At 34.9% G+C, this 14,167-nt stretch overlaps 1 protein-coding gene across 1 annotated transcript in view; it reads right to left on the bottom strand.

Annotated features, from left to right (window-relative positions):
* The window catches only part of LOC149086495 (uncharacterized), a 115,737-nt gene that overhangs the window by 50,932 nt on the left and 50,638 nt on the right, over positions 1-14,167 (bottom strand). Inside the window, exons 6-9 of the mRNA XM_089255943.1 lie at positions 10,590-10,672; positions 9,161-9,263; positions 1,994-2,051; positions 1,293-1,387 (exon numbers count right to left, since the gene is read on the bottom strand). Coding sequence (XP_089112069.1) covers positions 1,293-1,387; positions 1,994-2,051; positions 9,161-9,263; positions 10,590-10,672 — 339 coding nt within the window. The remainder of the gene's footprint in view (positions 1-1,292; positions 1,388-1,993; positions 2,052-9,160; positions 9,264-10,589; positions 10,673-14,167) is intronic.

Below are 14,167 nucleotides of genomic sequence, written 5' to 3'. Positions count from 1 at the left end.
AACCTCTTCTATAGTTTGTGTCAGGGCCTACTGTCACCCCCAAGTCATAAAACCATGGAGATTACATTCAACAACACTTGTACATAAACTAGCTGTGGCTTGATAAAAAATTTGTGAATGGAATATGTAATTAGTTGATAAGGTTTTCGCGGCCATCATTTGATAAAAATTGTTTTTTCGGGTTCGAAGACCGTCGTCCGTTTGAGTTAGTTCTCAACGTTTCCCCAACACTAGTGGTTGGCATCATCAGGAGAATTGATAAACTGGATCAAAGTCAAGTTTTCTGGAGTCTCAGGTTGTATTTATGCACATAAGTGGCTTGAACTACACTATTGTTTTGCGATTGGTCAGTTGATTCTATGGCTGTCAATATATACCTGACCTGGTCAGGTATATATTGGAACCACAAAAAGATCTGTGGCCACGAGAATAAAAGAGCACGAACGATGCTGCAGAATGGGCCAAACAGAAAAGTCGGCGGTGGCAGAACATGCGCTTTACGACAACCACAGTGTACAGTTCAGCAAAACACAGGTAATAGCTAACTTCTTCCCACGAATCTACAGAGAGGCTATTGAAATATACAAGCACAAAAACAGCTATAATAGAAGAGAAGAAACTTTGAAATTGAGCAGATCCTGGACACCAGCTCTCAGAAGAACAAGAACCTTCCCCTTCAAGATCCAGCAACAGAATGACGACAACAGCCAATCAGATAACTCCACATCTCTCGGCCAATCAGGTTCTACCAGCATAACAACTGTTTACAATACGCTGCCAGCCATAGAATCAACTGACCAATCGCAAAACAATAGTGTAGTTCAAGCCACTTATGTGCATAAATACAACCTGAGACTCCGGAAAACTTGACTTTGATCCAGTTTATCAATTCTCCTGATGATGCCAACCACTAGTGTTGGGGAAATGTTGAGAACTAACTCAAACGGACGACGGTCTTCGAACCCGAAAAAAGGAATATGTAATGTTTTTCACAAGATATAAATTTGACGTCCTACATAGTCAGCTATCTCAGAATGATAACTTATAGGGGAGAGGAACAGTTTGGTACACCTTTAGCTTCAAAATGGGAAAAGAAAGGACAAACTTTAAATAAATAAAAAAAAATGGTAGCAAACCAAAATCCTGATAACTATGCACAATAAAATTTTTGTATGTTGTATATACCTAGTCTGTACTATGAAAAATGATAACAATACTCAAATGATAACATTATCAGTGGTGAAGTGGTATCTATTGTATATTTTTTCAGCAAAATATTAAGAGTTACTCACATCCTTAATGTGAAGGATCAATCCTATGCAATGAAGAACATCTGTAATTTTCTGCAATGATGGACTTTCAGAATCCCACACCAAACCAAGGCTCACTGGCAAAAAAAAAATTAGTAAACTAATGCAAAACTATAACACACAGACAGACAATGTAAGTGATGTATGACAAAAAATACAAATAGCTGATTAGGTTTTTATGGCTGTCATGAATTTGAGTCAAATCAACTTAACAGGGTTCAAACACCAGCCACTCGCGCAGTGTTTTCCAAAGTGGGCGATAGAAGCTACGGAAATAACGTAGAATCCTATGGGTTGATTTGAGTTGGGAGGGGGGGGGGGGGCAATGAGGGAAAAAAATTTCTAAATAAAGTGGGGGTGATAGAGCAAAATGTTTGGGAAACTCTACTGGCGTAATCAGGAGATATTAGATGAAAAACTTCTATTGGTGGTAAAAAAATTTTATTCCATAAAAAATAGAAAACAAAATACAAAATCGGTAGCAGATTATAAATTCTTGTCATTTACTTTCTGTTTATAAGTTTATTAAATAGAAGATGCATGTGACACACATGCATAATATGCGAGTTGAAAAGCCAAAGTAATGGGTTTCAAAATCATCAACTTTTTTTCAATGGGAAATAAATTTTCTACAGGTTTTAACAGAAAGCATTGTTTGAAATAAGAAATAATGGCACACACACCTATTTCTGGAAAGTTCATCAATGTCGTCTTCACAAAAACGTTTGAACCACATCCACTCTGCAAAACCGAAAAATCAAAGAATTGAAATAATAAAGGCATACCACACTTTATATTTCTAATCTAACAGACAGCTTTTTACCAGTATTTGTATTAACTATCTACACAATCACAGTATTTGTACACAATCACAATACCAGTATTTGTATTAACTATCTATATACACAATTACAATATTGTGTATATAGATATATATCATTGTCTATAGTTTATCTCTTTAATTTTTTCCCCTATTGGAGGCACCTAAAGGTATACAGTACCAGCAGTTTTGTCTTTAAAATTTTATTTTAAAATACTGTGATACAGAGTGTTTTCGTGTCAATACTTAAGTATTTCAAGAATAGCACAAATATCAGTGAACTGAACATACACTTTTCAAACATTGCTGTAAGGGTGTATATACATGGACTCACTCGCCCCCAATCTTTTGACTGTGGTTTTGCTTTGCAAATTTGCTCTGTACCCTATTCCTATTTTTTTCTCTCCCATTCCCCCACACACAACCAGCATCTGTCTACAGCCACAAAATCAAAAAGAGGAAACACAATGGTTTCATCAGACAATCAAAATTTTAATCAGACTGACCAAGTTGATTAATTAAACTGAAATTTTTACCTGTGATTAAGCAGCGCTTAATTGGTTAATTTTAAAATTTTGGAAAAAGGGGCCATTCAAGTATTACGTCAGCATCAATAGGGGAGCGGGTTTCCGATTTGCTAATTTTTTTATGACAAGGGGGGAGGGGTTGGATAATGCTTATGTCATGAACCACCCTTTATGAAAATATTAAATTTTTTTTTCCCTGCATCTTACTTAAAAAGACGACAAAAACCTTCGATAGTTTGTGGGCACTTGAATTAACATTCCCCTCATTGATAAGTGCCTTACAGAGCCACTTTAGTGATCTCTAAATTTTTCGCGGATCCAAGTGATCTGGAAATGTGTTCAGGCCACTTAAGTGCTCTAGAACTGTGCCATGCATCACTGAATTGATCTGTAATTATATGCCGTGGATCACTTAAATAATCTGAGAATGTGTCATGGGTAACTTGAGTGATGTAGAACCGCACTGGGGGCCACTTAAGTGCTCTAAACCTACATCACGTCACTCAAGGATCCCTAAATGTGTCACGGATCGCTTAAGTGTTCTGAAACTGTGTCCCGGGTCATTTAAGTGATCTGAAATGTGCAGCTTAGTTCATTTTTACAAAATTAGGTTTGAGAAGGGCAAGCCGCATAAGATAACCCCCAGAGTCATATTTGATCTGCGGGCCAAAGGCCTTTATGCGATTTATTATTATATGGCTTAGAGAGTGGGTCACAATGAATTTATTAAAGATAAATTTTTTGAGTTCATAGCATTCAAATGACATTGAAATTAACAGAAGTTGATTATAATAACATATAAAAGTATTTTCCTTCGAAATTACAATTAAAACAAATATGTTTTGCATTAAAAAATAAACTTTATATCATTGGGGGGGGGGGGATCCACTTTTCCGACATTTGCATATCATCCTAATCATTTATGTTCCCATAAATTGAATAACTTTTTTGTTTTTTTAATTCAGGCTGAATTTTTGAAATGAATCTTCTACCAAGGAGTTCTGGATTCATGCATTTCAGATCATCTTTCTATAATGAACCATAATTTTTCCAATATTTGTGCGACCCAGTGTACACAGCAGGGGCTTGGGTGGACTTCTAAGCTAAGGTCATGCTTTTATGAAGTGATAAATGATTCCCCCCCCCCCACACTGGGAAGAAAAAATGGATCCTTCCTCCCTCCCTGAGAAAATTCTGCATACTGTTCTAAATTCTGTTTGTGTCATTCAAATTTTATCATGTTTGAAACAACAAACAAAAGAAAATCATATTTTCCAGAGTTCTTTCTTTTTGTGTTCATTTTGGAAGCTTTGGCACCTGAAAATGTTTTTTTTTTTTTTTTGCTGAATATGCTAAAAACACATGCAGTTATGAAGATATGTTATTTTAATTATTTCTTAATGTTGATCTTTCAATCTTAGCAAACTGTTCTATATATATACACTGCTCAAAACAATTAGGGGAGCACATGGTTTTAACAAAATTACGCAAAGATGTATACCGATAAGTAACATAAAATGAATCATCCATAATTTATAGCCTAGCAGGAAACGGAAGAAGAAAACTTCATATGCAAATCAAAGTTCATGACGTCAAAAACCAGAAAAAGGAGATAAGGGCAGAAATCGGGATGTTGCAGAAACGTCTGTTTTACTGCCGTAACTGTGAAATTCGATTGCGCAGTACTTTTTTTTGAGACAAGGTGACTTGAGGATGTCTCAACAATGTGATTTACCGGAATCCATGGCATAGCGTGTTATAGGCAGACTGGAATCAGGGCAAACACAACGTAGTGTCGCGGACGCTGTTGGAGTCGCCAGAAGTGTTGTTGCAAGGCTGTGGAATCGATTCCAAGAAACAGGAAATCTTAGACATCGACCAGGGCAAGGTCGGCCACGAGCCACTACAGCAACTGATGACCGGTATACATGGTTAACAGCCCGTCGAAACAGAGCAGAGAATGCTACGCAGCTGCAAAGATGGTTGCTCTTGGCAACAGGACGAAGGGTGTCCAGCCAAACAGTACGTAATCGGCTTCATGAGGGAGGGCTCTATGCACGTAGGCCAATGGTCTGCATTCCGTTGACCCCACACCACCGTGCGGCCCGAAGAAGATGGACTGCTGAACATCGAGATTGGGAGCAACATGATTGGAGCCAAGTGCTGTTTACAGACGAGTCCCGATTCAGTCTGGAGTGTGACACCCGACGTGTTCTGGTATGGAGGGACAGAGGCACTCGAAATAACCCCGCATTCGTTCGTGAAAGGTCACAATACAGACGAGCTGGTTGGATGGTATGGGGTGGAATCAGCATAGGCGGACGTACGGACCTGCATATCATTCGGAATGGCACTTTGACGGCCCGAAGGTATGCAGACGAGATACTGTGACCTCATGTCATCCCTTACGCTGGAGCCATTGGAGATTCCTTTGTTTTTCAGGATGATAATGCCTGACCGCATAGAGCTCGTCTGGTGGAGAACATGCTTGAAGCTGAAAAATACAGCGTATGGAATGGCCAGCATGTTCTCCTGACCTGAATCCAATTGAGCATGTTTGGGACATGCTCGGACGACGCATTGCTGCGCGACCAAGGCCGCCTGTTACTGTCCGAGACTTGCAGATTGCACTTCTTGAGGAGTGGAACAGTATTCCCCAAAGTCTGATCGATAACCTCATCGCATCCATGGCAAACAGGTGTGCAGCAGTCTTAGCTGTTCGAGGAGACCTATTAAAACTCATGCATCATGTCTAAACAGTACTTTTTTTCATCGTTTACATGTAACCAAATTGTTGCCCTAAATCATCTTTTCATGTTTTTTCCATATTTTCAAAGAATTAAAGCTTAGTTCCAAATTTTTTTTATGTCTTTTTTCTGTATTGCGCATTGATACGCGTGTACTATCCATTGTATGCCAATACGTGGCTGTCTCGCACGGTTTTCTTCACTTTTTTGCTTGCTCCCCTACTTGTTTTGAGCAGTGTATTTTCTTAGAAGCAAATATCTTTTGCAGAATGTTTTCTGAAAATGTAATTCAAAAAGCAATACCTCTCTTTAAACCTCCACACTTGCTTATAGATAAAGGCAGGATCAACATTGTTGGAATTTTATAAGGGTTTTTATGATAATATATTTAAGAAAATATGAATTTATATTATTCAGAAGAGATTTTCTTCCGGACCAGTCATGATGTCTAGTTCAAGTGGTACAGTGGCAAGATGCTCATCTTCCACTATGAAGGTTACCGTCATGGTCCGAGGGTTTGAATTCAGTCAAGAACATAAGGAACAAGTTCTTCATTTACCAAGCCTGGGGTGACCACCAATATAGATTTCACCTTCATTTCTCACCCAACCCCACTGATTGGAAATTGCTGTATGGCAATATATGACCAGAGTTGGTGTGCGGTAAAGTATTTGTGATGTCTGCAGACCAGTAGGTTTTTGTATTTACTGGTTCCACAGACCAGTGACTTTTATTTTTAAATTCTAACACCGGATGTTTACTAACACTATTCCCTCGACAGATCGTATGGATTTCTTGGGAATACGTGAGGATCACACGTTATTTATATTTAAAAAAAAAAAACAACAGGCACGAAAAAAAACTTTCATTCATGGTTTGAAATTAATTTAAAGATGACTGGGTGAGAATTGTCCTTGATCACACACAGCATCAAATTAGATGAATTTTTTTAAAAGTTGGCGATAATGTTGGATTTTCAGGTTAGCCAGTCTGCATAAAGGCAGATGCCATGCAACTGCCCCAGCTTATAGTGCAGTCTTTCAAAAATCAGTGCAGTTCAGTACACATGCTATTTCAATTGACTGAACAATTATTACTTGGTTGCAATTTAATAATTGTAACCATTTCAGAGCAATTATCCTGTGATTATATTTAAATTTGAGGGATGTGCATTGATATGCATTCGAGGACATGTTCATAAAACTTGTTCAGCATACTTTTCAGTGTTTCTTACTGCTAATACTAAGGCAGAGATTACACTGTAAAAGTTTTTAAAGGGTCTTTTATGAAAAGTTTATAGTGTAATTCCAACCTAAGAAGCAGTTATCTATGTTTGTCTTCCTCATCATTATGATACTTCACAAAAACTTTGAGCAATTTATGACAACACCCTTCCATCCATGCCTTTGCTTGGTTTTTTGAATGGAAACATCTGCAAGAAGTTAAAGTTCCACAATAATATCAGCGTACTCTACACCAGTGGTTCTCAACTGGTGTTCCGCGGACCACGTGAGGAAAATAAAAGAAAAACAGTAAATTTGAAAAAAAATAATTATAAATATTATTTTATTAAAAATAAATAAATCAGTAACTTTTGAATAAATAAAAAATAGGCCTAGGGGCTCTGCCATAGAAATTATATACCAGAAAGGACTCTGCGAGTCAAAAGAGATTGAGAACCACTGCTATACGCTAATACTGTTGAACTTTGTTAATTCAAAGTCCTAAGTAACTGGAAAAAAAATTCAAATTTTCCAATAAAACTATCCTGCATCTGTAAAATGCCCACAAATTGCAACTTAATCATCAAAATTTACATAGGATAATAATTATTGATTACATGAAATTGTTTCTCAAATTTTAATGAATTTATTAATTATAATATATAATTGAGCTAGCTAGCTGCTACATTATTCCACTGTTCTGGAATCAGTATCACTATAGAATTTCTTGACCCTGATGAAAACCTGATTTACAGAAACAGTTCATGATCATCACTTACGAAACTGTTTTCCGAATTTTGCTTATTCTTTATGCTATCAAAAAAAAAAAAAAAAGACTTTGATTAAGGTATTACAATCTGAACTTTCTAATATTTTCATACTCTTACTGACGACAAAACAATTCAGATTTTGAATGTTAAGGCCTCTTTACACATATGATTTTGCGCAAGCAGCAGCTGTAAACAAATTCAGAACCGCCTTCAAGAGTGTGCATGTAAGGGTGGAAAAAGTGTACGGTTACGAGTATGCTCTAGGACAGGTCATTCCAGCATTCAATCGGGGACTGAAAATCATACGTCTAAACGCAAACCAACCCTTCATGCAAAAACAAGGCGAATCCCTCATCTTCTGCATCACCTCCTTCTAAAGAAAAAGATTTATACAACAAAAATAATTTTTTTCAGCGATAATATGTTCAATTTTTTTTAAGAGTCTATTTGACGATCATTTTTCCTTTTTCCAATAAACTGTTTTAAACAAATGATAAATTAGTTTAAATGTAATTACATTTGTTAGGTTATTGTAATAATTTTCAAACTTTGATTTGGTTCCTTTATCCACTGACATTATTATCTGATTTACAGATATGTTAGATTACTATTATTATTTTGATTAATTCGCAAGCTTTCATTTAAGCTTAGGGTGTGGAAAAATTTAAAATAGTTTAAGTAGGGCTCTTAACCTGTAAGTTATGTTTTGCCTTTTTAAATGAAATAATTGCTTTATATATATAATGTTTAAAAATTTGAAGTTTTTTTTACTCCTGGATGTAAAAATTGGAGAATGATCGAGAATATTCATTTTTCTTTTAAATAATTTAAATTTTTTTACTAATTTTGTTTATATTGTGAAATATAAATCAGTTTTCATTGCCTGAAACATTTACAACAAAAAATTTATTGGCGTAATCACCCCCAATGACAACTTTTAGTTCAACAATATTCTCCAGGTCATGATGAGAGGTTTAAAAGTTTGGTTATAAAGATTTTAAAAACCAATTGATTAAAACCTTAAAAAATTATTTTAAAATTACATAAATTTTCAGAAATAAGTTCACAACAAAAGAAATTAAAGTTGATTGATAAAGGAAACTATTCTTATATAATCACCATTCTAAGAAGATACAGAACTGTAGTTTTTTCAATGCACATACACTTAGATTCTGTATCACTCACATTTCTTTAAAGCCCTGTTCACATGGGAAATAGAAAAGCGGGTTTAAAACTTGCTTCAAGAATTTTCGCCAAGACCATGAAGTGTAGTAAATACAATGATGATATTGACAATTAAGTTTTTAACTGTTTTAATACTGAGTTAGTTTCTCTGAGGTTGAAACCTAACTCTGATGCCCTATCACACATATTTTTAATAAACAGCTCTATTTTGCTTGGAAAATTGAACACAGGTAATCAGTAATTTAGAGAAAATGGACCTTAAAATTATGTATCTGTTCTTGACTCTTTATATGTCACAAAATTAAAAATTGCTAATTATAATTAATATTTTGTTTTAATTTTTGTACTGAATTAGTGTTTAAAAATAATTGTGTTCAGAATATTATCCAAAAGTATCCATTTAGGTTTTTGACAATTTAAACTAGTTTTTGATGCTTGTCATGTCCAAAACCCAACCCTGCTGCTAAAGTTAACATACATAACAGCTAATAAGTTTGGTTGCTGACCCCTTGTATGTTATACAACAATAGAAATAATGTTGAAATGCATTATATTCTATCAGAGGATATAAAACTTACAGAACATTTCCTGACTTCGCCTACATTTCCAGCATGTTGTAAAATGCCACCAAAAAAGTTGTTTGGTGAGTATCCTTGTTGCTTCAATTCTGAGGCTTTAGAGCTGCAAACAAAAATACCCCGTCTATTTAATAATAATTTAATAGATCAATCCTGCTAATAAATAATAATTGATGTTGTGTTACATTAGTGCATGATAAGTAAAAAAAATCTATATATTTCAAATAGTATATCAACTTGTTTCTTTTCTAAGTAACAGAATCTGTTTGGATTAATTGTTTAAATGCTGAACCTGTCTGTTCATAGATTCAATCTTAATTTAGAAAAAATTATTTGTGTTTACAATGCCCCATAAATATAACATTGGTGCTTGAGGAGAGGAGATAGTGAAAACAAAAACTGATTAAACAGGTGTATTTTCACACACCTGATTAGTTTTGCAAATTATCTGCAAACATTTCAAGCTTTGACTACCCGAAATATTTATCAATTAAAAATGTTGAATACTAGGCATATTCATTTGCATAAATGAGATGAGTCAAACATATGTATGTATGTTGACTCTGAAGTATTTTTGTAATCTTTTATCATGTGCATAAAATTTTAATGAGCAAAGCAAAAACTTAAAGAAATGCATGGAAAAACATGATGTTCTAATACAAAACTGGCAGCATATTTCTTCATTCTCTGAACGTGCAGTTAAACATACAGAATACAATATATGTACAGTAAAACCCCTCTTAACGGACACCCCTCAGATGCAGTCACCCTTTTTTTACGGCCAAATAATAATTTCCACTTGTATAATAAAAATATGCATTTCAAACCCCTGATTAACGGCCACCCCTCTTTTATGGACAAGATTTTTTGTCCCACTGGTGTTTGCAAAAGAGTGGTTTTACTGTACTTCGCATAGGGTTGATGATAATTGAATTAGAGCAATAATTATATATAAATGCTCAATTTTCATTACCCCAATCAAATTCCTGGGCAAATTGCATTAAATCCCATGAAACACTATCATTTTATTTGCATTAGCTTATTTATTAAGTATTTACCATAAATTGATATTGGATTTTTGGATATATTCAGAGTTCAGCTTCAGTGATCCTTATTAAATCTCACTTTGCCCAGCATTCCGGGAATGAACCAGACTTCAACATTAAGAAACTTGTGTCCCCCAATTTCTTTCACATGCCGACTAATGCGAGGGTACACTGTGTATTTGCAAAAATAAATATGAAAAACATAAAATTTGCCATTTTTATTGAATAAATGGAAAATTTTGATCTTTACCACTTTTTAATGATTCCTTTGTGCTTAGATATCTTCAACCTTTCATAAAACTTTTAAAATTTTACATATAGATTAAGTAACCTCCAAATAATAATGGTTTTGATGTTAAATATATATATATATATTTCCTCACCAAAGAGCAGATGTTGTTACATAATGCACCATCTGTGTAAACAGCAGAGGTTCTGACATAGCTTTGCAATTGTAACATATTGTCTGTTAAAGAAAAAAAACTATATCAGAGTGAAAGAAATATTACCTTCGAATAACGCTTATTATTGCATAAAACTCAATAAATGAAAACAATAAAAACAAGCAATTTTTAATACAGTTTGAAAAGCATTAATGATGAAAATTAGTTGCATGATTGAAGCCAATGCTGTATAATGTTTCAATCAAAAATTTATACTACAAAAAGAATTATTTCTTTTGCATATCACTCTCAGAAGTTAACTATGCTTCTCAACATTATAGCCTCATATTCTAGATGTGATCATGTTAGTTTTATCACTGAGATCATTTACACCAGTAATCAATTTTACATTGTCTAATAATTTACTAACGCCATACATTTATAGGAAGCTATCTTTGAAAATATAAAAGCATTGTCTGAGACCATGCCAGTGCATTTATGTCATCAACGATATCTGATTTTTTTCAAAACAACATCTTGCTGCTGCTTTTACAACCAAGATATAATAACATCCCCTCATGAGAAGAATGTTATAATCTATTTTGATTTGTACTGCATATCGTATGTTGAGAGGCTGAGTTTTTTTTTTTTTGTTGGTAGAATATGGATGAAAGCACTTTGTCGGTATCGACAGTTGCATGGAGTTTCAATCCAAGAAAGACATCTTATTTCACATGAAGGGACAAACTTTCTTTACACTACTTTCTTCTACAGGACAAGAAACAAACTAAGTGATAGCTTTATTGATCACACGATGGCGCTTCGAGCGCAGACATATCAATCAACAACCCCTATAGTTTGTTTCAGGTTAACTTTGCAGTGAAGAGAAAGGTAGAGAGTGTATTCCTTCGCCGCAAAATATAGTTCCCATACATCGGAGGTTTAGGATGATCATTTATATAGAATATTTCAAATTTTTTTATGATTTTGAAAAAGATACTGAAAAAATACCGTTTTGAACCAATGTATATTCGTTTAAAATTTTTAAATTAGAAAAATATTGGTTACCATTATCAAAAATCCATGGCGAGCTCAAGAACATTTTGGTGCAATTTCCAAGAAATTTTCCCCACCAATATTACTATCGTTCTTTTTTTTTGATTGCACAGTTATATATATATATTATATTGTCATTTTGTTGAATTTTTTCCAATATAATTTTTCATTCAGTTTTGCATGTAGTTATTATTCACATACAGACGAATATTCAATCAGGTTTTTTTTTCTCGCGAAAATAACCTCCAACGAATTCAGATATTCACTCATAGATTACAGGAAGTGTCCCTCTTTCACGACAGTGCCGATACCGTTGTGAGAGGCTCTCTTTATGGGGGTAGGTTACGGTTCCAGACCCCCCTTTTTTTATATCTATTTCTTGCCGTGTTTGTAGGATAGGGGTGGTTTCTGAATTCCGATAGCCGAGGGAGTTGACATAAGTAATGTCTCTTTTTCACCCGCACCAACTTCCTCCCCACAGCAGAGGCTGTTCCTCCAGTTGCCCCTTCAGTGTCTCTCCAGATAAATATAAATAAGCAAGAGAGAGACCCACAATGGTTTAGGCTTGCAGTGTATTTTTTTCTTCTGTGACAGGGTATCTTTCTTTTCACCAGAGATAGACACGCTAAAACGTTGTCTGTTCTTTTTGGCAATAATGCATAAAGCACGTTATTGAAAAAGAAGAGGAATTTTGGATTGCAGGTGGCTTGATGGAGCAACAACAATTAATAAGTAATAGAGAATCAGATAGATCTACAACGTCAAGTGAGGATTCCATAGAATGGGAATCCATGAAAAATGACTAAAACTGTAGTGATAATAAGTGGCATCGACATATACCGTGCGTTTGGGTGGGTGAGCGACGGAAACTTTAGCAAGAAAAGTGAGTAAAAGAATTCTAAATTTTTCCGTATCATTTTTATTATTATTTGGGGCTATTCCCAAATTCAAATGGGGAAACCGGGTTAATAGAAGTTACTAAGATACTTTTCAATAAAAAAAAATGATTTCAAAAACCGCACTTTAATTTCTGAAAGTATCGACAATGATTTTTATTTTCATTAGGTAATTTTTTGTTACTAACTGACTGCAATTTTTTCTACAAGCATTACGTTACACGTAAAAAATATTTTTTTCTGCGCGATTGGCGAGAATCAGCCATACCTTACCGAGGCCCTGCATCGATACATAGGTTAAGAGGCTTTCGTTGTCATAGCAACGAGTGATGCGGTTCCCTCGTAGCTTCCTCTTCATTGCAAAGTTAACCTGAAACGGACTATAGTCTCTGACTTGGTCTGGGGTGTGACTTTCTCTTCCCACATATGTTGGCTGGGCGACGTCACAGACTATCCCCCAGTGAGTGAGCGAGCGCTAATGTAGGAAATACAAGGTTGAGATTCATATTCATGATACAAATTTTTAGCAATGAAATAATAAGTATATGCACATATGTGTATAAATATGTGCGACAGGTTGGAATTCAGTATTTTGCAGAGTAGAACGAATGAATGAGAAAATATTAATGTGGACGATATAAACACATTTGCATGGATGTGAAAATAATATAAATAAACATGCAAGGATCCGAACAATATTCTAAACCAGTGGTTCTCAACCTTTTTTCGCTCGTGCAGCTCTTCTGGGTATATATAGTTTCTATGATGGAGCCTCCTAAGCTTGTTTTCTATTTATTCATTAAAGTTACTAATTTATATTTATTATTTTAAAATATGTATAATTTTTTTTCAAATTCACTTTTTTTTACTTTTCTTGAGCGACTCTATTATTTGACATTTTTGCACTACTGTAATGTTTTATCTAAAACGAAATAGGATTTTATCCACTGTGACCCATGAGTCCCCCCCCCCCTCCCCGATCACGTTAAAACCCCCAAAGCAGAATATGCTGAAATCTCTGACATATGTCGCAGAACAATCTTAGGAAGAATTTAAAAAAAAAACCTTTTTTGCATTGAAAACGTTCTAAATGAATATCTACCACAGAACATTTTCAGTCAGCTGAGGGCTCGTTGCAGAACATTCTTCTTTGGGGGTTAAAACATCAAAAAGATAAAAATTCACATTAGATGGATGCTAAAGGTTTGAAAATCAACCTATATTCAGAACTTATTCTAGTCACATGAATCCTTTTAGTGAGCTATGGTGTGACATTTCAACCGGCTTACCTAGATCTGTGTTCCAGGCTTGTATCATAAGCTGATTTTTTAACACCTTCCAAATCTATTGCTGTAATGGAAACCTTATTTGCTCATGAAACATGAACAAAAACCATCAAAGCATGGATCCGCTGCTGCCAATCATGCCAGCAATCAAAAATACAGAGGCTACAAAAGCACCTCTGAGTATCTTTGTACTTCTAGTTGCTCGTTTTTCTCATATACTCATTGACATTATAAGTCCTTATCCACCATCAAAATCCAACATCTACTGTCTCACTATGACAGACAGATTTACAAGATCGCCAGAAGTGACACAGATACCGGACATATGCATTGAAACCAG

Source organism: Pholcus phalangioides, unplaced genomic scaffold, assembly GCF_987345545.1.
Source record: "Pholcus phalangioides strain wild (caught in Gottingen) unplaced genomic scaffold, Ppha-v1.0 ptg000004l_1, whole genome shotgun sequence".
Classification (NCBI taxonomy): Eukaryota; Metazoa; Arthropoda; class Arachnida; order Araneae; family Pholcidae; genus Pholcus; species Pholcus phalangioides.
This window is presented reverse-complemented; position numbering and strand designations above follow the sequence as displayed.